Source organism: Cherax quadricarinatus, chromosome 86 (assembly GCF_038502225.1).
Source record: "Cherax quadricarinatus isolate ZL_2023a chromosome 86, ASM3850222v1, whole genome shotgun sequence".
In the NCBI taxonomy this organism is placed as follows: Eukaryota; Metazoa; Arthropoda; class Malacostraca; order Decapoda; family Parastacidae; genus Cherax; species Cherax quadricarinatus.
Window position 1 is genome coordinate 5,966,940 of NC_091377.1, and position 26,746 is coordinate 5,993,685.

General features: G+C 39.6%; 1 protein-coding gene across 2 annotated transcripts in view; it reads right to left on the minus strand.

Moving 5' to 3' along the window:
• LOC128703049 (ATP-binding cassette sub-family F member 3) overlaps positions 1–25,327 on the minus strand; it is a 48,595-nt gene extending 23,268 nt beyond the window's left edge. Inside the window, exons 1-9 of one of the 2 annotated variants that reach the window (XM_070103598.1) lie at positions 25,030–25,115; positions 19,075–19,180; positions 16,640–16,802; positions 16,135–16,260; positions 15,906–16,000; positions 11,351–11,455; positions 10,384–10,542; positions 3,122–3,322; positions 2,184–2,366 (exon numbers count right to left, since the gene is read on the minus strand). In XM_070103598.1, the coding sequence (XP_069959699.1) occupies positions 2,184–2,366; positions 3,122–3,322; positions 10,384–10,542; positions 11,351–11,455; positions 15,906–16,000; positions 16,135–16,260; positions 16,640–16,802; positions 19,075–19,180; positions 25,030–25,102 (1,211 nt within the window). In that variant the 5' untranslated portion in view covers positions 25,103–25,115. Of the gene's footprint in view, positions 1–2,183; positions 2,367–3,121; positions 3,323–10,383; positions 10,543–11,350; positions 11,456–15,905; positions 16,001–16,134; positions 16,261–16,639; positions 16,803–19,074; positions 19,181–25,029; positions 25,116–25,248 lie in introns of those variants that run through there. The other variant, XM_070103597.1, reaches the window with a different exon arrangement.
• Between the last annotated feature and the right edge of the window lie 1,419 nt (positions 25,328–26,746).

Sequence of the window (26,746 nt, forward strand, 5' to 3'; positions counted from 1 at the left end):
AAGAATATTAGACTCCCCAGTTGATGTGTATTGGACGTGTGGTGTGATTTATTTACTCCTGAACATTGGTAAAAATCGAACATTTCCGCTACTTTGAGCTCAGTTTCAAGGTCGTTTTCATCGTCAAAGTAATGAAAATCATCTCTATTTCTGTAATATGTTTTCCATTTTATCACCTAAGACCATGAAAATGCGAATACAACGATAAATACTATACGAAAATACACCTCAAAGTCGGCGTTTTATTCCAAAAAAACGATCAGTTTTTTTTTTCTCATTACGCAATGTGTGCTGCAGGATTTTTTTTATGTGGTGCACACTGACCACACAGACCCATTCTCTCACATGTGGGCCTACCAGCTTTCTCCCGCTTGATTTGAAGCCGCTAGAATTATTGAGTATATATACGTCAGAAACATTGGCTCGTAAGACGTATTTATACGTCGAAAACAGTCAAAGGGTTAAAGTGCAGGCATTGTACTTCCCATTTCCAGGACTCAAGTCCGACTATATGAAAATAACCGGTTTCCCTGAATCCCTTCACTAAATATTACCCTGCTCACACTCCAACAGATCGTCAGGTCCCAAGTACCATTCGTCTCCATTCACTCCTATCTAACATGCTCACGCACGCTTGCTGGAAGTCCAAGCCCCTTGCCCACAAAACCTCCTTTACCCCCTCTCTCCAACCCTTTTGAGGACGACCCCTACCCCACCTTCCTTCCCCTATAGATTTATATGCTTTCCATGTCATTCTACTTTGATCCATTCTCTCTAAATGACCAAACCACCTCAACAACCCCTCTTGTGCCCTCTGACTAATACTTTTATTAACTCTGCACCTTTTCCTAATTTCCACACTCCGAATTTTCTGCATAATATTTACACTACACATTGCCCTTAAACAGGACATCTCCACTGCCTCCAACCGTCTCCTCGCTGCTGCATTTACCACCCAAGCTTCACACCCATATAAGAGTGTTGGTACTACTATACTTTCATATATTCCCTTCTTTGCCTCCATAGATAACGTTTTTTGACTCCACATATACCTCAACGCACCACTCACCTTTTTTTCCCTCATCAATTCTATGATTAACCTCATCCTTCATAAATCCATCTGCCGACACGTCAACTCCCAAGTATCTGAAAACATTCACTTCTTCCATACTCCTCCTCCCCAATTTGATATCCAATTTTTCTTTATCTAAATCATTTGATACCCTCATCACCTTACTCTTTTCTATGTTTACTTTCAATTTTCTACCTTTACACACATTCCCAAACTCATCCACTAACCTTTGCAATTTTTCTTTAGAATCTCCCATAAGCACAGTATCATCAGCAAAAGTAATTAGATTCCCCAAACTTTAATCCCATCCCTCTCCCGAACACCCTAGCATTTACTTCCTTTACAACCCCATCCATAAATATATTAAACAACCATGGTGACATTACACATCCCTGTCTAAGACCTACATTTACCGGGAAGTAGTCTCCCTCTCTTCTACACACCCTAACCTGAGCCTCACTATCCTCATAAAAACTCTTTACAGCATTTAATTACTTACCACCTATTCCATATACTTGCAACATCTGCCACATTGCTCCTCTATCCACTCTATCATATGCCTTTTCTAAATCCATAAATGCAATAAAAACTTCCCTACCTTTATCTAAATACTGTTCACATATATGCTTCAATGTAAACACTTGATCTACACGTCCCCTACCCACTCTGAAACCTCCTTGCTCATCCGCAATCCTACATTCTGTCTTACCTCTAATTCTTTCAATTATAACCCTACTGTACACTTTTCCTGGTATACTCAGTCTATAATTTTTAGTCTCTTTTGTCCCCTTTCCCTTTATATAAAGGGACTATACATGCTCTCCGCCAATCCCTAGGTACCTTCCCCTCTTTCATGCATTTATTAATAAGTAACCATATTAAATAATTTAACTTTCAACAAATGTAATACACTATTATTTTTATTTTTATTATTATTATTAATAGTTACTATATATGAAATACTAAAGTCATAAAGGTCATTTAGCACAAGTAATAAATGTAGCTTAATCCTCTGTTCACTAACAGGTGGACAGACATGCCACCTTTATGAACGTACTTGCCTAGTTCAATGCAACAGAATACAAGAAAAAAGATACATGCTTAAACTCACCGATAAGTATCTATGTTTTGCGAATGTAGATGTAAAACATCTGTGGGAACTATATCAAGAAAGTGGCGATCATGAGAGACTACCAGCAATGTCGTTGCCCAACCTAAGAGGTAGTTTTCCAACCAAATAATGGCCTTCATATCCAACATGTTAGTAGGCTCATCAAGTAGAAGCAAGTCTGGTCTGTAAAAGTAAAGATTATTGATATGTATTCTTTATTGAAAGTTTATAAAAGATAAAACATTCTTTCCAAAGTACACTGTACACTGTTTAGCATACTTAAACCTCGTACAAGGTAGTATAAGGTAATTAAAAGACCCTATTAATACATAAAAAATTGGTAATCATTTGTGACTGAAGGATGTGTTGACAGGGTACCAAATAGTATCAATATTTCATACTAATTTTGAAAGAGAAGGATTTAAGCAATACCATGAGTCGTGTAAAGGTGATCTTAAGAACTGCTCACTGAATAGGGAAACATCTAATTATTTGTCAGGAGTAAACTTCTGAAGTTAATGCAATGAGGTTTATAACTCCCAGTCAATTAACTGCAAAAGACAACTTGCAGAGGTGGTAAGATTAAGATAAACTCCACAAAAGGTAGATTTAGTTTTGGAAACCCTTGGTAAAGATGAAATATTAGCAGAGCAGAAAATAATAAAAAAAATTAATTAAGGAATGTGTCTTGAAATATTTCCAATGGTCACTTAATGGATACTTCATGGCACACATTAAAAGTAACTTAGGTAATCCCTTCTTACACTGGAGGATGATGGCATGTATATACTACATATATTTAATGCATCTGTTTCTACCACCTTAAGTAACACGCATCTTTCACTCATAACTAACACAGATATTTGCTCCCAACATTTCTTCACCTTCATCTCTTTCCAAAAGTGTTTCCTATTCTCAGCAAAGAAACTGTTACTTACTGAGAGAAAAGCGCTCTTGCTAAAGCTATTCTCATTCTCCATCCGCCAGAGAACTCACTTGTTTTTCTTCTCTGCATTTCAGGATTAAAACCTAAACCATTCAAGATGACACTAGCCTTGGCTGGTGCCTTATCAGCTTCAATGGCCTGCAGCTCAGCATAAACCTCCGAGAGCTGAGTTGAAAGTGTTTCATCCGAGTCACTGTTCAAAACAGAGAAAAACATCATCTCAACTGCATCCTACCAGTGTACTAGTAACTGTAAATACTGTGCAAAACTTAGCAGTGCAGGAGGGCCCCACTTACACAGCAAGTCAGGTTCCGGGCTACTGCTATAAAGCAAAACTCACTGTAAAGTAAAACATAGCCTTTTTTACTTTCAAATGTTTACACTATCATATATTAGGTGAGCAACAGAGATAGGACTAAAAAATTAATATACAGTACACACATTACTTCTTCTTGCAACACACTGACCGTATCCCACCGAGGCGGGGTGGCCCAAAAGACCACCCTGCCTTGGTGTGATACATTATAGTTACAGTGGGATACGCATACATTACATAAATGGGATACATTATACGTATAGTGGGATATGTATACATTATGTAAATGTAAAAGGGGTCGCCCAAAAGGCCACCCCTTTTACATTTAGTAATGGATACAGGAAAAGGGGTTACTAGCCCCTTGCTCCCGGCATTTTAGTCACCTCTTACAACATGCATGGCTTATGGAGGAAGAATTCTGTTCCACTTCCCCATGGAGAACACATTACCATAAAATATTTTTGTACTTAACTTATAGTGAGTGGTGAGTATATTTATTGTAGTAAGTCTGAATAAGTGAAGAATGGGTATAGTAAATGAAAACCACTGAATTAGTGAAACTTTATAAAGTGAAGTGCTGTAAAGTGGGGCCTGCCTGTACCTATTTCTTTGCTTTCTATTTTTTCAACATATTTAGAGTGTATCAAGGTAACTATAACAAAATTATTAATTTCTTAATACAGTGGGTCCTCGGTTTTTGCTTGCCCTGGTTTTTTGTCGAATTCAGTTTTTGACGACTTTTTTCATCAAACTTTTGTCCCAGTTTTCGTTCATCACTTCGGTTTTCATTGAGCTGACAGTGGTCCGCCATACTGAATGTGTCCACCCTCACCCACACAAAGCATCCCACATGTTCTGAGTCAGTCTGGCTTTGTTCCTTGTCGGAAGAGGGTGACAATGAGGGTGGTAGTGTGTGGTAGTGATGGTGGTAGAGGGTGGTAGTGATTGTGGTAGAGGGTGGTAGTGATGGTGGTAGAGGGTGGTAGTAATGGTGGTAGAGGGTGGTAGTGATGGTGGTAGAGGGTGATAGTGATGGTGGTAGAGGGTGACAATGAGGGTGGTAGTGTGTGGTAGTGATGGTGGTAGAGGGTGGTAGTGATTGTGGTAGAGGGTGGTAGTGATGGTGGTAGAGGGTGGTAGTGATGGTGGTAGAGGGTGGTAGTAATGGTGGTAGAGGGTGGTAGTGATGGTGGTAGAGGGTGATAGTGATGGTGGTAGAGGGTGGTAGTGATGGTGGTAGAGGGTGGTAGTGATGGTGGTAGAGATAACCTCTCCTCCCTCTTCCCTCCTCACCGTCTTCCATACACCAACAAGAATTTTCAATAAAGGTAAAAGTGATATTAAATGTTCATTTATCCATTTCATTAGTCCTTTATATTTACTTCTCATTGTTTTCTGTATGTAAAACTATAGTTATTCTCTATAAAATGTATATTTTGTTAATACTTTTGGGTGTCTGGAACAGATTAATTGGATTTACATTATTTCTAATAGGAAATATTGCTTCAGTTTTCGTCAAATTCGGTTTTTGTCAGACTTCTTGGAACGAATTAATGACAAAAACCGAGGTTCCACTGTAATTAATTTTCTTTAATACAACTTATAGTAATGGGTTACATATTAACATAATAAAATACTGAATAAAAATTAATAATTAATAAGAGAAATCGTGCATTATGATAATATTAAATAAGTACATCAAGCACCTACAGAGGTAGGCTGGGGTTGACCACACCATCCCCACAATAGTATCACACTTAACTTAAGCACTTACAGAGGTAGGCTGGGGTTGACCACACCATCCACACAATAGTATCACACTTAACTTAAGCACTTACAGAGGTAGGCTGGGGTTGATCACACCATCCACACAATAGTATCACACTTAACTTAAGCACTTACAGAGGTAGGCTGGGGTTGATCACACCATCCACACAATAGTATCACACTTAACTTAAGCACTTACAGGGGTAGGCACTTAGTATCACACTTAACTTTAGCACTTACTGAGGTAGGCTGGGGTTGACCACACCATCCACACAATAGTATCACACTTAACTTAAGCACTTACAGAGGTAGGCTGGGGTTGATCACACCATCCACACAATAGTATCACACTTAACTTAAGCACTTACAGAGGTAGGCTGGGGTTGATCACCCCATCCCCACAATAGTATCACACTTAACTTAAGCACTTACAGAGGTAGGCTGGGGTTGATCACACCATCCACACAATAGTATCACACTTAACTTAAGCACTTACAGAGGTAGGCTGGGGTTGACCACACCATCCACACAATAGTATCACACTTAACTTAAGCACTTACAGAGGTAGGCTGGGGTTGATCACACCATCCACACAATAGTATCACACTTAACTTAAGCACTTACAGAGGTAGGCTGGGGTTGACCACACCATCCACACAACAGTATCACACTTAACTTAAGCACTTACAGAGGTAGGCTGGGGTTGACCACACCATCTACACAATAGTATCACACTTAACTTAAGCACTTACAGAGGTAGGCTGGGGTTGACCACACCATCCCCACAATAGTATCACACTTAACTTAAGCACTTACAGAGGTAGGCTGGGGTTGACCACACCATCCCCACAATAGTATCACACTTAACTTAAGCACTTACAGAGGTAGGCTGGGGTTGACCACACCATCCCCACAATAGTATCACACTTTCACATGTAAATATTTTGAGTATGAGAGATGTAAGACAGAAAAGTAGGTGAAATGCAATGGGAATAAAACATGAGAAAAATGCATATTATCATTTAAGAGTATATGGTAAGGGTGCCAAAGTATTAGAGGATATCGGTTAAATTTGTTGGAGTAAGTATCATCTTAAAACTGAACATCGGTATCAGTGGTTATTTGCTAATTTTGATGGTATCGGTTTATGCTGATACTCAAAACACTGATTGAGCACTTGAATGTCAGCACCAGCAAAAATTCTGATACTGTCCCACCACCCATCACTAGTATATAATATACAGTTAATGATACATAAACCAGGATGAGACCAAGCTTGTTTCAGTTTTTCCGAATCTTCAAGCACTGTAGAGGTAAAAGGATGATAAAGCTTTCTACAAACCAATAAAGCTATCTTAAGACTGAACTCTCAAACATTTTTGATACCATATTCTCTTTGGGAGCTTCCCAACCCTCAACAGGACGGTAACACACAGAAGCTTACCCAGCTAGTTAAAATGTCTTGGAATGCTAAAACTTCCCACCAAGAGGAGTTCCCAAAACAGTTGGCAAAATAATTTGCAGTCACATGAAAATACCAACTTGAGTGAGAAACAAAGGTACATAAGAATGAAGACTTCTCATTAACCCTTTCAGTGTCTGTGCCATTGTTCTATGGCTTTGAAACCAGTGTCTGTGCCACAGTACTATGCCATGAGCTCAGCTCACTCGATAAGCTGTGAGCAGTAAATTTGGGCCTAGATATGAGAGAATGCATCTATGAGGTAAGTGTGGACCACAGAAAAAAATCCTGCAGCTCACAGTGCATAATGAGAAAAAAAAAAAAAAGTTTATGGTGCATTGTTGTATGGTTTTTATGGTTGTATTCATGGTTTCTTGGTCTCATTTGACAGAATAGAAAATATACGTATTACAGAAATAAAGATGAATTTGATTGGTTTCAGGACTGAAAATAGTTTGAAAATGAGCTCAAAGTAGCGGAAATACAGTGGACCCCAGAGTTTCGTGATTAATCCGTTCCAGAGAGCCTGCCGAAAGTCGAAATTCACGAAACTCAAAACCATTTTCCCCATAAGAAATAATGGAAATAAAATTAATCCGTTCCAGACACCCAAAAATATTAAAATAAAATATTTTTTTTCAAATTAAATAAAAATTTACATACTGAAAACAATCAGAAATCAAGTACATGCATATAAAAAAATAATAATAACATTACACTTACCTTTACTGAAGACTTCTGGGTGGATGGAAAATGGGAGGAGGGGATAGGAGGAAGGTGTACACTATTGTTTGGAAGGAGAATCTCCTTCCATTAGGACTTCAGGTAGCAAGTCCTTTTCTTCTTTTAATGCCACTGGGAACAACTTGAGAGTCACTGGACCCCTGTCGCACAAAATATCTGTCCAGAGAGGTCTGTTTCTGGCATTTCTTTATGATTTGCCTGACAAGGTTTTGTCACTGAACATGTTGCAGATATGGCTTCTTTCAGCTTGGTCAGGGTGATACTTTTCAACAAAACTTTGCAACTCGTTCCACTTTGAACACATGTCCTTAATCACCGAAGAAGGCACCTCCTTCACTCTCTTTTCCTCCTCCTCTGATACAAGTTCCTCAGCTGTGGTCTGATGCTGTTCCAGTTGAAGCTCTTGCAGTTCGTCAGTGGTTAGCTCTTCCCTGTGGTCCTCCACCAACTCTTCCACATCCCCGTCACTCACCTCCAACCCCATGGACTTGCCCAATGCCACAACACCTTCCACAACAGGGAGAGGGTCGGCAGGGTCAGGGTCTGCCTCAAACCCTTCAAAATCCCTCTGGATCGTGTTCTTCGCTTTCTTTACCAAAGGGATTGCACTAGTTTTCCTTGGGCCCATGGTGGCTTATTTAGCAGTTGCAATCACAAAAAAATGGATTATTACGTATGAACCCGCGGGGTGACAGTCACGTGTTGGTAAACAATGGCACACTGAGCATGAATGGCGTGGGAGACTGGCTTTGTGTGCGCGGTGACGGGTGGATGGGTATCGGACGGTTGCCGAATCACGAGTCTAATCACAAAACTCGAGGCCAGATTTTGCCAAAAAAACTTGCCGAAAGTCAAACTTCACGAAAGTCGATGCTGCCGAAATTCGGGGGTCCACTGTATTCGATTTTTGCCGATATTCCAGGGTAATGAAATCGCGTCACTTGTTCAATGCATGTCTAACTGGTTGCTTTAATATGTATTCATAAATGCACTGACATTATTTATACAATTATTATAATAATGCATAACAGTGAATCTGTAGGTAGTAGGTTGGTAGACAGCAGCCGCACAGGGAGGTACTACCGTTCTGCCAAGTGAGTGTAAAACAAAAGCCTGTAATTGTTTTACATGATGGTAGGATTGCTGGTGTCCATTTTTCTGTCTCATAAACATGCAAGATTTCAGGTATGTCTTGCTACTTCTACTTACACTTAGGTCACACTACACATACATGTACAAGCATATATATACACACCCCTCTGGGTTTTCTAATATTTTCTTACTAGTTCTTGTTCTTCTTGTTTATTTTCTCTTACCTCCATAGGGAAGTGGAACAGAATTCTTCCTCCGTAAGCCATGCGTGTTGTAGGAGGCAACTAAAATGCCGGGAGCAAGGGGCTAGTAACCTCTTCTCCTGTATATATTACTAAATGTAAAAGGAGAAACTTTCGTTTTTCCTTTTGGGCCACCCCGCCTCGGTGGGATACGGCCGGTGTGTTGAAAGAAAGATGTCTTGCTACTTCTACTTACACTTAGGTCACACTACACATACATATACAAGCATATATATACCCACCCCTCTGGGTTTTCTTCTATTTTCTTTCTAGTTCTTGTTCTTGTTTATTTCCACTTATCTCCATGGGGAAGTGGAACAGAATTCTTCCTCCGTAAGCCTTGTGTGTTGTAAGAGGCAACTAAAATGCCGGGAGCAAGGGACAAGTAACCCCTTCTCCTGTATAAATTACTAAATTTAAAAAGAGAAACTTTCATTTTTCTTTTTGGGCCACCCCGCCTTGGTGGGATACGACCGGTGTGTTGAAAAAAAAAAAATGCGCTGACATTATTTATACAATTATTATAATAATGCATAACAGTAAATCTGCAGGTAGTAGGTTGGTAGACAGCAACCGCCCAGGGAGGTACTACCGTCCTGCCAAGTGAGTGTAAAACAAAAGCCTGTAATTGTTTTACATGATGGTAGGATTGCTGGTGTCCATTTTTCTGTCTCATAAACATGCAAGATTTCAGGTACGTCTTGCTACTTCTACTTACACTTAGGTCACACTAAACATACATATACAAGCATATATATACCCACCCCTCTGGGTTTTCTTCTATTTTCTTTCTTGTTCTTGTTCTTGTTTATTTCCTCTTATCTCCATGGGGAAGTGGAACAGAATTCTTCCTCCGTAAGCTATGCTTGTTGTAAGAGGCGACTAAAATGCCAGGAGCAAAGGGCTAGTAACCCCTTCTCCTGTATATATTACTAATTTAAAAGTAGAAACTTTTGTTTTTCCTTTTGGGCCACCCCATCTCAGTGGGATATGGCTGGTGCGTTGAAAGAAAGAACAATAAATCTTCTATTTTTTTTGTGTGAATAAAAATTCAAAATGGAATTCATGCATAAAGCCTGAGAACATAACTAATGAACAGAGGAAATGTTATTTTAGTGCCAGGAATGCCTGCACTGTTTATTCTGGACCCTATTTTGAAATGTGTGTAAAATTGGCCAAATTACCAATTTCTGATCACTTTATTGGGTAGTTGAAATAGTTGATTGGGTAATTTCTTGTGCTCAGGCGATAAAATGGAAGACATACTAGAGAAATAGCTAAGAATCTGGTCAACTGGAAGAACGTAATATGCCTAAAATAGGACTCAAAGTGGGTAAAACTGCCAATGCGTAAATATCGTTAACACAGTAAAATTTGCGAAAGTATAATTTTGTCAACTTTCATCAAGTTTCATACTTATTGCTTTATTACCTTCAGAAAAATATTCTCTACCATTTCATAAGAAAAAACAACAAAAAAATTTTAATGGTGAGATCAAGGTCAAAGAATGAATTTACCAAGTCATTCTCTAAGTAAGAAAGAGGTCTCCAAAGGAAAAACATGAGATATAAAAGACAAAGAAATCAATGAAGTACACTAATACAAAAACACGAATAAAAGAAAACAGTTACCCTAGTGATATTCTAGCCTGAATTTCCTTTTCTCTGTCGAGGAGATTCTTGCGCTGTGTGTCACACTCCAAGACACTCTCTAAAGCTATGGTGTCGTCCCCAATTACTTCTTGTTCCACATATAATATGGATATGTGGCTTGGAATACGAAGTACTCGGCTGAAATATATAAAATTACAGTTAAAAAACTACAGGTATTGTGTACAGTACACACAAGAGAATAACTACAAAGAACTGAGCTTAACATTTTTTACTTTATTTTATTTCAGTTTTTTGCCATACAAAGGAGAATAATCAAAATGCAGAAATTTTGCAAAAAAAACTGTATTACTGTATAGCTCAAAATATCTACTAATAGTCTTCTTCATTATACAAATAATATTGTAATAGTATATTACAAAACAAAGTAGGCATTCTGAAAAATGTCAAGATGAGCAAAATTACTAACTAATTTTGACAAAAATTTCTGCATTATACAGTTAATGAATTACAGTATATACACTATAATATAATTCTGATAGAACAATATTTTGGATGTTATATTTTCAGAACTAAGTATTCTCATAATCACTGATATAATAGTAGTAAATAAATCATGGGACAAGTGAGACTGAAACCCACCCTGAGTCACAATACTAATAACATGGTTGGATGCCAATGCTGGAGATCCAGATACACATGCATTGAAAAAACTAAGTCAATGATTTTCTGTATTTTAATTTCTTTAAAGAAAAGTATTTTTTTTTTTCAGAACTTTAAAAGAAGGTGGGAAAAAAAGGAGGTCCTGGTCATGATCACAAGCAAGAAAATATTTGTGTATACAGTACAATGTCAAATTACTGATTGTAAAAAGATAATAAACTCTGTAGTTTTTTCTTTTTTGGGTCGCCCTGCATCGGTGGGAAATGGCCAGTAGGTTGAAAAAAAAAAAAAACAAGTACCGTACAATGTTCAATAAAATACCAACCTGGCTAGCATTCTTAACAATGTAGTTTTTCCAAGTCCATTTCTTCCCACTAAAGCATATCTTCTTCCAAAAGCTAGAGAGATTGTAGCATTTTGAATCAGAATCCTGCAAAAGGAAAGGAAATTGTAAACTGAGAAATCTTTTAGAGAATCATTTACAGTACTTTCTTCTTTTCCATGAAAATAAGCTGAACACTGTGTATCACTTATCACATTACAGTGGAACCTCTACTTTTGAGTGCATCCACATGCGAGTTTTTCCAGATACGAGCAGTCACTCGGTTGATTTTTTTGCTTCCACACGTGAACGAAATTTCCAGATGCGGGCGGGCCTCAAGGGAGGTTCCTTGACGCTGGGGAATTGAATCTCAGTTGTTTGTTGGACTATCTTATTGAAACTTGGGCAATGTATGATGGAAAGATGCTTCTTAACGTACACCAAAATTGAAAGAAATCGCACTATAAATAAAGGAGTACACTTCTCAGCCATTAGCCGCCCTTAGTGGTATATTTTCAAGGGTTTTTTGTGGTTTTCTTGGTCACAAATGATAGAATAGAAGATATATTACAGAAACTGATATGATTTTGATTGCTTTCACAATAAAAAGTACTTTGAAATTGAGCTCAAAGTAGTGGAAATGTTTGATTCTTTGGCGATGAAGGGTACTGAAGGGTGGGAGCCTGGCACCCACCCTTCAATACCTCTCTATATAATGTCAGTTTTTATTAATTTGAGCATCTTTATCATACTTCTACATTGTTTATGTTATACCTAATATTATTCTGGAATAAATATGACAGTTAGATAACCTTTATCGATAGTAAATAATTATATAATGTTTTATAGTATCATGAACTCATACCTCCACACGCCATGGAGAACTATGAGTTACTGAGACTGCTCGCGCCTTCTCCCTATTTTCGTAAAGCTCTGCTCACTGGGCGGAGCTACCACCAGCAACCACCTCCACTACTACCACCAACAACCACCTCCACTACTACCACCAGCAACCACCTCCACTATAACCACCAGCAACCACTTCCACTACTACCACCAACAACCACCTCCACTACTACCACCAACAACCACCTCCACTATTACCACCAGCAACCACCTCCACTACTACCACCACTTGTCACATGACATATTTTATTCATTCTAGAGTATATATCAGGTTTCTATGTTATTTTCATTGTTTATGTTATATTAGATGAATTGTAACAGATAAATAAGCAGCAGAGTTGATATTAGGGAAATTATTGAATTACAGAATTCCACTGAAACAGATTAATTCCATATCAATTAATATAAATGAGGAAAACTGACTCTGCAAATGAGCAAATCCAGATCCTAGCAATGTCAGAGAATGGATTAAACTCGCAAGTAGAGGTTCCACTGTACAGTGGACCCCCGCATAACGATCACCTCCCAATGCGACCAATTATGTAAGTGCGTTTGTACGTGTATGTTTGGGGGTCTGAAATGGACTAATCTACTTCACAATATTCCTTATGGGAACAAATTCAGTCAGTACTGGCACCTGAACATACTTCTGGAATGAAAAAATATTGTTAACCGGGGGTCCACTGTACTTGCTAATGTCAAAAAACATGACTATAAGAGGGTAAAAATTCATAAAATGAGTTACTTAAGATAGTGCTGGGTGCACAGCCTACAAACTGGGAGGGAAAGTGCAGTTCTCAGAACACACACTTAACCCTTTGACTGTTTTGGTTGTAGATATACGTACGTCTTACGCACCACTGTTTCAGACGTATTTATGTGTAAATTCTAGCGGCTTCAAATCAAGCAGGAGAAAGCTGGTAGGCCCACATGTGAAAGAATGGGTGTGTGTGGCCAGTGTGCACCACATAAAAAAATTCTGCAGCACACAGTGGATAATGAAAAAAAAAAACTGACCGTTTTTTTGGATTAAAATGCCGACTTTGAGGTGTATTTTCGCATAGTATTTATCATTGTATTCTCGTTTTCATGGTCTCATGTGATAAAATGGAAAGCATATTACAGAAATAGAGATGAGTTTGATTAGTTTCACGATGAAAACGACCTTGAAATTGAGCTCAAAGTAGCGGAAATGTTTGATTTTTACCAATGTTCAGGAGTAAGTAAATCACACCACACGTCCAATACACGTCAACTGGGGAGTCTAATATTCTTTCACTAGTGCACTGATATTATTTATACCATTTTTACAATAATGCAGTAGTCTGCATAACAGTAAATTTTGTATTTTTTGTATGAATAAAAAATCAAAATAGAAAGCAATAGTAATATAAAAAGGGCCTAGAGACGTGACTAATGAACAGAGGATATGTTATTTTAGTGCCAAGAATATCTACAATGTTTATTCTGGACCCTATTTTGAAATTGCCATCTTTTTTAATTTGCATGAAATTGGCCAAATTGCCAATTTCTGGCCACTTTATTGGGTAGTTCAAATCAGTAAATGGGCAGTTTCTTGTACTCAACTGATAGAAAAGCTGGAGTTCTAAAGAAATAGCTATGAGTTTGGTCAATTGGAACAACAGAATTGGCCAAAAACAGGGCTCAAAGTCGGCAAAATCGCCGATGCGTATATGTCGACCGCTAACTTCGCGGGAGCGTAATTCCACGAGTTTTCAACCAAATTTCGTACTTTTGGTGTCACTACCATGGGGAAAAGATTCTCTATCATTTCATGAGAAATTTTTTTCTTTTTTTTTTTTCAAAAAATTTTGTGACATAGAATGACAGTTTCAGAAAGGGGCTTGCGACAGTCAAAGGGTTAATACATATTGCTTTTCCATCATTTTCCTTCACTTCAATGTACTCTATTTTCCTTTTAAACTCTCCAATAAAATTAACTTTAAAGCCACCTAACCAGACCTCAAGAGGATGCATCAATGTATCTAAATTAAATAACACTGGTATAATGAAGGTAAACACTGCATGAGCCCAAGATAAAAATTATGTTCCTAGAAAGTGCTAAACACGTATGTGTCATTCAGTACTACAAGGTAGAGGTGAGGGAGATGGTAGAGAAGAGAAGTGGAGGTGCTAAGAGAGAACATCAGCAGAAAGGAGAGAAAGAGGTAACAGTTGATACAGCAAATCAATGCTAGTCAAGAAAACACGAGTCCAGAAGTACTAGTGAAGCACTGGCTTATTTTTATCAGTATTTTCCCTCTTGTATGCTAAATGCCTTGCTTCAGTCTTAAGGAATGTATTAATATGATAAGTAGCAGACTTTTTGTTCCAAATAATACATGTGTTTACCTGGAGAGAGTTCCGGGGGTCAACGCCCCCGCGGCCCGGTCTGAGACCAGGCCTCCTGGTGGATCAGAGCCTGATCAACCAGGCTGTTGCTGCTGGCTGCACGCAAACCAACATACGAGCCACAGCCCGGCTGATCCGGAACTGACTTTAGGTGCTTGTCCAGTGCCAGCTTGAAGACTGCCAGGGGTCTGTTGGTAATCCCCCTTATGTGTGCTGGGAGGCAGTTGAACAGTCTCGGGCCCCTGACACTTATTGTATGGTCTCTTAACGTGCTAGTGACACCCCTGCTTTTCATTGGGGGGATGGTGCATCGTCTGCCAAGTCTTTTGCTTTCGTAGTGGGTGATTTTCGTGTGCAAGTTCAGTACTAGTCCCTCTAGGATTTTCCAGGTGTATATAATCATGTATCTCTCCCTCCTGCGTTCCAGGGAATACAGGTTTAGGAACCTCAAGCGCTCCCAATAATTGAGGTGTTTTATCTCCGTTATGCGCGCCGTGAAAGTTCTCTGTACATTTTCTAGGTCGGCAATTTCACCTGCCTTGAAAGGTGCTGTTAGTGTGCAGCAATATTCCAGCCTAGATAGAACAAGTGACCTGAAGAGTGTCATCATGGGCTTGGCCTCCCTAGTTTTGAAGGTTCTCATTATCCATCCTGTCATTTTTCTAGCAGATGCGATTGATACAGTGTTATGGTCCTTGAAGGTGAGATCCTCCGACATGATCACTCCCAGGTCTTTGACGTTGGTGTTTCGCTCTATTTTGTGGCCAGAATTTGTTTTGTACTCTGATGAAGATTTAATTTCCTCATGTTTACCATATCTGAGTAATTGAAATTTCTCATCGTTGAACTTTATATTGTTTTCTGCAGCCCACTGAAAGATTTGTGTAGAGGCATATGAATTACAGAAAATTCTGAATATAAAAATTGTACCCCTTTATTGTTTAAATAAAATTCTAAGGTAAGCATCATTCCTGTAGCATGATGTTTGTGCCTTTCTGAATGTATAACTGATGGTGAATAGTTTTTCTTCTCTAGGTCAACATGACTAGGTGGGAAATAGCCAAACATATTTTAAAAGAAAATGCTCAATATTTTAATGAATAATGTAATAAACTTGAATCTGGTTTAATTTTTTGTATAAAAGGTCAAGTTCATATAGAAAGAGGCTGTAAACCTACATTTTTAGTGTAATGTACACACTACATATATATACTACAGTACATACCAGACAAAATATCAAAATAGCTCATTTAAAAACAGTAATCTATACTCAACATACTTATCACCAAAAGCTACATCAAAGCTTTCTATTCTGATGTCCTTTGTGTTGCAACCACCTTTGGCATCTAATACTCTGTCTTTTTTGCTCACTACCTGAAATAAAATTTAAAGTCATGCTGGAGAGTAAGACAAGGTATATAATAATAAAAGTACTGTAATGCCAAGTGTATGTCACCGAGGTCCCTTGAACAATTTTACTACAGCAATAATATAAGTTGACAACTAACCTGGGATGCTGTGGCCATGTCCATTATTATAGCTGGTAAAACATCTTTCTTATCCGTATTTATTCTTTTCTCCTTCTTTTCCTTTAGTTTTGCTTCTGCTTTGTCAAGTTTCCTTTGGTCTACTTTCTGAGGAATAAACATAAGATATGTTGAGCATAAATGAGTTGGGACTATGTTGCCTAATGCTTCTGTGCATTCCAAAGGCTATATATGATGCCTCTGTGTTATACACACATTATAAAATTAACAATTTCTCACTAAGACAGTGACTCAAAGAATGAAATGCATTCACCATCATTTATTCTATAGCTGTTTTGCTATAGACATGGACATTACAATTCAAATAACCCTCCAAACTGTATCATCCCCATCCATTCTTCACAAAGCATACACAGTACTTCTCACCTCCAGACTCAAGTCTGGCTAATTCACAGATGGACTAAAAAAATTATATTCAGATATCAATATCAATTTAAATTCTGAACAAAGCCATTTCAGTCCTTACAAGTCCATCATCTCTTTCCCTGGTCCAGACAGACTTGATTGCTTCTTCTTCCAATTCCATGCTGGCTGCCATCTCTGCTAACTGCACAGGTGCATCAAGGATCTTTTGCTCTATGGCTCCATTGGGAGTTATGAGTTTTTTCATCACATCCTCACACAACTTCCTGCATTCACATAAGCATAAAAACATTAGTAAAAGCTACAGAGTAGAAGTTAAAAAGTGCACCAAATGAATGATTTCTGACAAAATCCACCTATGTGCATTATGAACAGAAACATAAACCTGTTTTGGTTGTGTATGAAGACATAATAAAGCTGCTCCTCGACTTATGATGTTCTACTTCATGACTTTGGCACTTTGGAACTATGTACTGTGATTTTTTAATAATTTCTCCTCAAATATCACACTAAACTGATTCATAATGACACCCATATGAAAGAATAACCAGAAAGAAAACAGATTTAGGCATGAGGAAATAAAGCATATTTTGAACAAATTCACATGGTTGGTTTTCAATTTAGGTGTCCTAAGCCAGGTCACAAGAAAATAGGCACCTAGCCAGACTAAGATGAGTTGCACAGACATAACTGGGACTAGTGGTAGAGGGAGGGAAGAAGAGAGAATTAGGGAGATATGTATTCATAGGATGAATTTATTTTTTAACAATGTCTTTAAATAACAATGTTAACTGGCTTTTAATGACATTCATAAGATCATAGATCTAAACTTACTCCCTGTTCAGTACATCCACACTTACTACTGTGCAATCTACATCTACAGGACCTTAAATTCCAATATTAACCTTGAACTAAAATGGTTTCTTGATAGTTGTGACAGAACCCACAGGCATAACACCAGACACAAACATCTCTATGACATTCCCCGTGTCTGACTAAGCCTTTACAAAAATTCAATGCATGTCAAAGGCCCTAAAATCTGGAACACCCTACCTGAAAATTCTAGAACTGCAGACACATTCATCACCTTCAAAACTATCGTTAGACAACATCTTATCTCCCTGATACACCCTGTTAACTAACTACATGAAAACCACCTGGTGGTTCACACTTACACTCACTCACTCACCCATTTGACTATAAACACAGAAATACGAATCTTAATCTTAAAATAATGAATCCTAACTAGTCATAAGTTTGCCTGTGATACTCCAATATAGAAACTATGTAAGGTGCCAAAACAAAAGCATTCACATTGCTAAACTCACAAACTATAATTTAGTCACTTAGCCATAATACTAACTTATTCCATAATTTGTAATAATTTAGAGTTAAGAATTATTCTAAGTCTGCCTGAAATGCTAGGTGTCCTAGTGGTCCCCTCTGTAATTAGTATTTTATAACATGTAAACCACACAATATCCAAAATCTGTAAACCCCGCATTGTAATTCTTATAGAGAATAAACTTGATTGATTGATTGATAAAAGAAAGAAAATAGATTTGATTTTAGGAAATTCAATGAATATATTTTGAATGACTTCCCATGTTTGGTTTTCAATTGAAGGGCCTTAAACTAAGTCAAAGTAAATGGACACCCAGCCAGACAAGTGTGACTAAATATTTGATCCTTTCCCTTCGACTGTTACATGTGTCATACTAATTGTAGGTGAAAGAGAATACCACTTAGTATGAAAGAGTGGATAAATATTGGGAGGCATTGATGTGTAGTGGATAGTGACACCAGTTGGTGAGGCCAAAGGGGATAGGCAGCTTACAACACTACTGTCTGCATATTAGACATGACAGTATATGAGGGGCATGACAGTGGGAGCTTGCCTCCCCCTCCCCAACAGTCCAGCTGACTGCATTACACACCTACAGACAGCATTATAGTTCTTTTCAGCATAATTAACATGTATTTGTTAGTTAAACAATGTTTAATACTGTACTACTTTCTGTATTTATATGTAATAGATGCATTGAATGTTCAACACATTTCCATTGACCCTTTGATAAATATAATATGTAAAAGTAAGCAATGTAGACTGATTTAATTAAGAGAATAAAGATTATCAACTGCTTTACCAATTTCATTTAAAAATTTTTTTTATTTTTTTTTATTATCACACTGGCCGATTCCCACCAAGGCAGGGTGGCCCGAAAAAGAAAAACTTTCACCATCATTCACTCCATCACTGTCTTGCCAGAAGGGTGCTTTACACTACAGTTTTTAAACTGCGACATTAACACCCCTCCTTCAGAGTGCAGACATTGTACTTCCCATCTCCAGGACTCAAGTCCGGCCTGCCGGTTTCCCTGAATCCCTTCATAAATGTTACTTTGCTCACACTCCAACAGCACGTCAAGTATTAAAAACCATTTGTCTCCATTCACTCCTATCAAACACGCTCACGCATGCCTGCTGGATTATATACATATAATAAACAGATAAATAAAGATAAAAAATTTGGCATACCTTATTTCAGCATCCTTCTCTATTCCAACAGCATCTGCCAAGAGACTGCCAATAGCTTCATAAACATCATCACTGCTTTCAAAATCCTCAGTACTTGTAAGAACACCTATGATGAAAAAATAAACATGTTAAGTACAATATCAAAGGAGATGAACGAACTACACACACTTCACTTAAATACTATACTGTTCTAAGTCATATCTTATTACTGTAAGTTTATTTAGGTACAGGTTCAAATAAGTACAATTATTATACATAGTTTAATATATGTGTAAATTACCTATAATAACCCCAAAAAAGTCAAAGTGATTTATATCCACTGGGGTCCTTGTAATTATATTATTCTTCAATCATGTTAGTCTAAATATATGCAGATGGTGGCCCATGGCCTGGTGGCAAAACTCTCGCTTCACACGCTGAGGGTCCAGGTTTGATTCCCGGCGAGGGTGAAAACATTTGGTGTGTTTCCTTACACGGCTGAAGATCCTGGATCTGTATTCCCTCGAACGCAGGCGAGAGAGATACGTGATAATATACACTTGGAAGGTCCTGGAGGGATTGGTACCAAACCTGCACATGAAAATCACTCACTATGAAGGCAAAACTCAGCAGGAGATGCAACATTCCCCTGATGAAAAGCAGGGGCGCCACGAGTACACCGAGAGACAACACAATAAGTGTCGGGGGCCCAAGACTGTTCAATTGCCTCCCAGCATACATAAGGGGGATTACCAACAGACCCCTGGTTGTCTTCAAGAAGGCACTGGACAGGCGCCTAAAGTCAGTACCTGACCAACCAGGCTGTGGTTTGTACGTCAGCTTGCGTGCGGCCAGCAGTAACAGCCTGGTTGATCAGACCCTGATCCACCATGAGGCCTAGTCTTAGACTGGTGTGATGTAGTTCAGCTGGCCTTGTGAGGTCTCTGGAGAGACCTAATTTTATGGTCACACCTGGCCTTGGCAAATGGCTATTAGCCACGCCTTTTCGGCTTAAATCTCAGCTCCTTCGTTCGTCACTGGCGTCAGATCTCGGCATCAGGTCGTAACACGTGGTGCACACCCCATTGTGGAGGGTGCTTGGACCACAATATAAGCCCAAGGAAGAGCATGATCGGGAGACTTTGAGCAGAGCTGCTGCTGTGTGCAGAGCTCTGAGCAGGGAGACTTCGAGCGGAGCTGCTACTGTGTGCAGAGCTCTGAGCAGGAGATTCGAGAGAAGCTGCTGCTGGGGTGCAGGGCTCCGGAGAAGGCTGCTGAAGTCTCTGGAGGAGACTGTTGGAGACACTGGGCAGAGTACTGGCTTGGAGCAGTACTCGGCTGTGTAGGTCTTGGGACCTGTGGCTTAGTTCCTGTGGTGAACTGTCCTCTGAACTATATTGTAAGTTATATTCATTTTTGTCAAGTTGATTGTATTCCCTGTCTCACTGCTTATATATACCACCCCATTTATCTATACACAATAATGTACTCCTTTTCCCAAATATATTATTGTACAAAGACTTAATAATAAACGGTGTTTGAGTAGAATAGTAATATTCACTGTCCCCGTTATTGTTTTCTATTTCTTATATTTTATTATGTTTATATGTGAGTGAAGAGTGGGCGAGTCATATGGTAGTGAGTAGTGTAGAGTTAATGAGAGTGTCGTGGTGGTCACCACTGACCTGTCATACCTACCTACTTGCCTCCTTCCTGCTTACTTCTGTCTCCCTCCTACCTACTCCCTCCCGATTACTCCCCTTTACTCACATATTCTCCAATTATCCTTTTCATTCCAATACCCCCCTACATGATGACACTGAGCCATGGGGGTGTTGGCCGTGGGGGCGTTGACCCCCGGAACTCTCTCCAGGTAAACAGAAACCCTCTCCAGGTAAACTCCAGGTAAAACACCGGTTGTCTATGTTCACCCATCAGTAAAACGGGTACCTGGGTGTTAGTCGACTGGTGTGGGTCACATCCCTGGACAAAACTGACCTAATCTGCTGAAAATGCTCTGCATAACAAGCAGCTTTCTGTATAGTAGTATGTCACTGATGTTAGCTAGGCCTGTATATCTTGTACATGTACTTGTAGAAATAAAGATATACGTATTATAATTATTATTATTCTGCTTATACAGCAGGTTAGGTTCTGGGCTACTGCTGTAAATTGACAGTCTTTTTCATTTTCAAATGTATATATCCACTCATGTATCTACCCATGTATCCACTCATATATCCACTCATGTATCTACCCATGTATCCACTCATGTTCCTGAACCTGCACTCCCTGAAACGCAGGCGGGAGAGCTACATGATTATATACACCTGAAAAAACCTAGAGGGACTAGTACCTAACTTGCACAGGAAAATCACTCACTATGAAAGCAAATGACTCGGCAGACGATGCAACATCCCCCCAATGAAAAGCAGGGGTGTCACTAGCACGTTAAGAGACAACACAATAAGTGTCAGGGGCCCAAGACTGTTCAACTGCCTCCCAGCATACATAGGGGGGATTACCAATAGACCCCTGGCTGTCTTCAAGCAGGCACTGGACAAGCACCTAAGGTCGGTACCTGACCAGCCGGGCTGTGGCTCATACTTTGGACTGCGTGCAGCCAGCAGTAACAGCCTGGTTGATCAGGCTCTGATCCACCATGAGGCCTGGTCAAAGACTGGACCGTGGGGGCTTTGACCCCTGGAACTCTCTCCAGGTCTCCAGGTAAACTCATGTATCTACCCTTGTATATACTCATGTATCTACCCATGTATCCACTCATATTTACCCGTGTATCTACTCATGTATCTACCCATGTATCCACTCATGTATCTACCCATGTATCCACTCATATTTACCCATGTATCCACTCATGCATCTACTCATGTATCCACTCATATTTACCCATGTATCTACTCATGTATATACCCATGTATCCACTCATATTTACCCATGTATCCACTCATGTATCTACCCATGTATCCACTCATGTATCTACTCATGTATCCACTCATATTTACCCATGTATCTACCCATGTAGGGAGACACTGGTCAGAGAAATAGCAAGCATCGAACTTAAGCTAAAGGAATCTTATAGGAGTCAGGAATCGCGGGAAGAACTAAAAGCCATAAATGAAATTGAAAGAAACCCAAAGTATTTCTTCTCCTATGCCAAATCAAAGTCGAGAACAACATCCAGTATTGGGCCCCTACTTAAACAAGATGGGTCCTACACAGATGACAGCAAGGAAATGAGTGAGCTACTCTAGTCCCAATATGACTCAGTTTTTAGCAAGCCGCTAAACAGACTGAGAGTCGAAGATCAAAATGAATTTTTTATGAGAGAGCCACAGAATTTGGTTAACACAAGCCTATCCGATGTTATCCTGATGCCAAATGACTTCGAACAGGCGATAAATGACATACCCATGCACTCTGCCCCAGGGCCAGATTCATGGAACTCCGTGTTCATCAAGAACTGCAAGAAGCCCCTATCACGAGCCTTTTCCATCCTATGGAGAGGGAGCATGGACACAGGGGTCGTCCCACAGTTACTAAAAACAACAGACATAGCCCCACTCCACAAAGGGGGCAGTAAAGCAACAGCAAAGAACTACAGACCGATAGCACTAACATCCCATATCATAAAAATCTTTGAAAGGGTCCTAAGAAGCAAGATCACCACCCATCTAGAAACCCATCAGTTACACAACCCAGGGCAACATGGGTTTAGAACAGGTCGCTCCTGTCTGTCTCAACTATTGGATCACTATGACAAGGTCCTAGATGCACTAGAAGACAAAAAGAATGCAGATGTAATATATACAGACTTTGCAAAAGCCTTCGACAAGTGTGACCATGGCGTAATAGCGCACAAAATGCGTGCTAAAGGAATAACAGGAAAAGTCGGTCGATGGATCTATAATTTCCTCACTAACAGAACACAGAGTAATCGTCAACAGAGTAAAGTCCGAGGCAGCTATGGTGAAAAGCTCTGATCCACAAGGCACAGTACTCGCTCCCATCTTGTTCCTCATCCTCATATCCGACATAGACAAGGATGTCAGCCACAGCACCGTGTCTTCCTTTGCAGATGACACCCGAATCTGCATGACAGTGTCCTCCATTGCAGACACTGCAAGGCTCTAGGCTGACATCAACCAAATCTTTCAGTGGGCTGCAGAAAACAATATGAAGTTCAACGATGAGAAATTTTAATTACTCAGATATGGTAAACACGAGGAAATTAAATCTTCATCAGAGTACAAAACAAATTCTGGCCACAAAATAGAGTGAAACACCAACGTCAAAGACCTGGGAGTGATCATGTCGGAGGATCTCACCTTCAAGGACCATAACATTGTATCAATCGCATCTGCTAGAAAAATGACAGGATGGATAATGAGAACCTTCAAAACTAGGGAGGCCAAGCCCATGATGACACTCTTCAGGTCACTTGTTCTATCTAGGCTGGAATATTGCTGCACACTAACAGCACCTTTCAAGGCAGGTGAAATTGCTGACCTAGAAAATGTACAGAGAACCTTCACGGCGCGCATAACGGAGATAAAACACCTCAATTACTGGGAGCGCTTGAGGTTCCTAAACCTGTATTCCCTGGAACACAAACGGGAGAGATACATGATTATATACACCTGGAAAATCCTAGAGGGACTAGTACTGAACTTGCACACGAAAATCACTCACTACGAAAGCAAAAGACTTGGCAGATGATGCAACATCCCCGCAATGAAAAGCAGGGGTGTCACTAGCACGTTAAGAGACCATACAATAAGTGTCAGGGGTCCGAGACTGTTCAACTGCCTCCCAGCATACATAAGGGGGATTACCAACAGACCCCTGGCTGTCTTCAAGCAGGCACTGGACAAGCACCTAAAGTCGGTTCCTGACCAGCCGGGCTGTGGCTCGTACGTTGGTTTGCGTGCAGCCAGCAGTAACAGCCTGGTTGATCAGGCTCTGATCCACCAGGAAGCCTGGTCACAGACCGGGCCACGGGGGCGTTGACCCCCGGAACTCTCTCCAGGTAAACTCCAGGTAATCATATTTACCCATGTATCTACCCATGTATCCACTCATATTTACCCATATATCTACTCATGTATCTACCCATGTATCCACTCATATTTACCCATATATCTACTCATGTATCTACCCATGTACCCACTCATATTTACCCATGTATCTACCCATGTATCCACTCATATTTACCCATATATCTACTCATGTATCTACCCATGTACCCACTCATATTTACCCATGTATCTACTCATGTATATACCCATGTATCCACTCATATTTACCCATGTATCTACCCATTTATCCACTCATGTATCTACTCATGTATCCACTCACGTATCTACCCATGTATCTACCCATTTATCCACTCATGTATATACTCATGTATCCACTCACGTATCTACCCATGTATCTACCCATTTATCCACTCATATATTTACCCATGTATCCACTCATATTTACCCATGTATCTACTCATTTATCCACTCATGTATCCACTCGCATATTTCCCCATGTGTCTACATTATGTGAAGGAAATAACTCATCATTATCATCACATAAGACACATAATCCACTTAAAATACTGTGGAAAAAGACACTTGTGTACAGTTCAAAACATTTATTAGAAGAACAGTATAGCCAGGAGTGAATATCTTCTTCAGTCCTAATAGAGGGAGAACTTAAGTTATCTATTAGCCACTCGTGGCTAAATGTTTCCTCTAATAAATGTTCTCAACTGTACATAAGTGTCTATTTCCACATTGTATTGGTATCACCATACCATTTCCCATTTTAAAATACTGGTACTTTAGCAAGTATCAGGAAGAAACTTAGTCGAGAAATACTGTCAAATCAAGGGTCCCCTGGAGGTGAGGTAGGGTCAGCAGGGGAGGTCAAGTCTGGGGCAGCCTCAGGAGGTGCCCAGGTCACACTCACCCTCGACATATTGAAAGATTTCCTCATCTATGTCGGGAAATTTCTCCCTAACCAGCTGACTTGGGACTGCCATGTTTACACTGCCGGGAGAGCCTCATCTGCCACAGTTTGTGACCCCTTCATTCCCACTCTCTTAACACAAATTAATTCAAAATGCTACTCTGTAACTCAAACAATTCCTCCGTAGAAATGAGGATATCTGTGGGATGTATTATTTACTTTCCAGCTGGAAGGATATAGATGGATGTTGAGTAAGAATTAACGTGCACGAGTTACTCATTGGCCACAGATTGTGAGTCTTCAGTGTTGACTTCAGAAAATTAAGACACATGTGTAATACTGGAAATTTTACCTGCACAATATTTTACCTGCACAATATTTTACCTGTACAACATTGTACCTGTACAACAAGATTTATCATTCCAATTCAGAAGAATGAGGACAGATTTTTATACTTGAGCCAGTGGAATTGTCATTATTATATAAGGGGGAAGTGCTGAACCTGTCAGTAAGTTTATTTAAGTACAGGTTCACATAAGTACAATTATCAAACATAGTTAAACATATGTGTACAATACCTAGGATAACCCAAAAAAGTCAGTGACTTGTTTCCACTGGTATCCTTGATTTCTATGGGAATCCTTGATTTCCATGGGAATCCTTGATTTCCATGGGAATCCTTGATTTCCATGGGGATTATTGATTACCATGGGGGGTCCTTGATTACCATAGGGATCCTTGATTACCATGGGGGATCCTTGATTACCATGGGGTCATTGATTTTCACTGGGGTCATTGATTTTCACTGGGGTCATTGATTTTCACTGGGGTCATTGATTTTCACTGGGGTCCTTGATTTCCATTTGGTCCTTCATTTCCTTTGGGGTTCTTCATTTCTATTGGGATTCTTTATTTCTACTGGAGTCTGTAGGGGTCATACAGTGCCTGGGGAATGGGAGGTAGTTGGGTTTGACAACACTCTAATTACCAGAAATAATGGGGGAAAATTCCTAGGCTTATACCTTGACAACAACCTGAATTTCAGCACCCATATCCAGCATATAGCCAAAAAAGTATCCAAAACGGTTGGGATCCTCTCCAAGATACGATACTACGTGCCGCAAAATGCCCTTCTCACACTATACCACTCACTTATTTATCCATACCTCACCTATGCTATTTGTGCTTGGGGATCAACTGCAGCAACACACCTAAAGCCAATAATAACCCAACAAAAAGCTGCAGTAAGAATAATCACTAAATCCCATCCCTGGCAGCACACCCCCCCACTCTTCAAAGATCTAAACTTACTCCCAGTTCAGTACATCCACACTTACTACTGTGCAATCTATATCTACAGGGCCTTAAACTCTAATATCAACCTTGACCTAAAACGCTTTCTTGATAGTTGTGACAGAACCCACAGGCATAACACCAGACACAAACATCTCTACGACATTCCCCGTGTCCGACTAAACCTTTACAAAAATTCAATGTATGTCAAAGGCCCTAAAATCTGGAATACCCTACCTGAGAACTCTAGAACTGCAGACACATTCATCACCTTCAAAACTACCATTAGAAAACATCTTATCTCCCTGATACACCCCGTCAACTAACTACACGAATACCACCTGGTGGTTCACACTTACACTCGCTCACTCATTTGACCATAAACAGAAATATTAATCTCAGTCTTAAAATAATGAATCCTGTG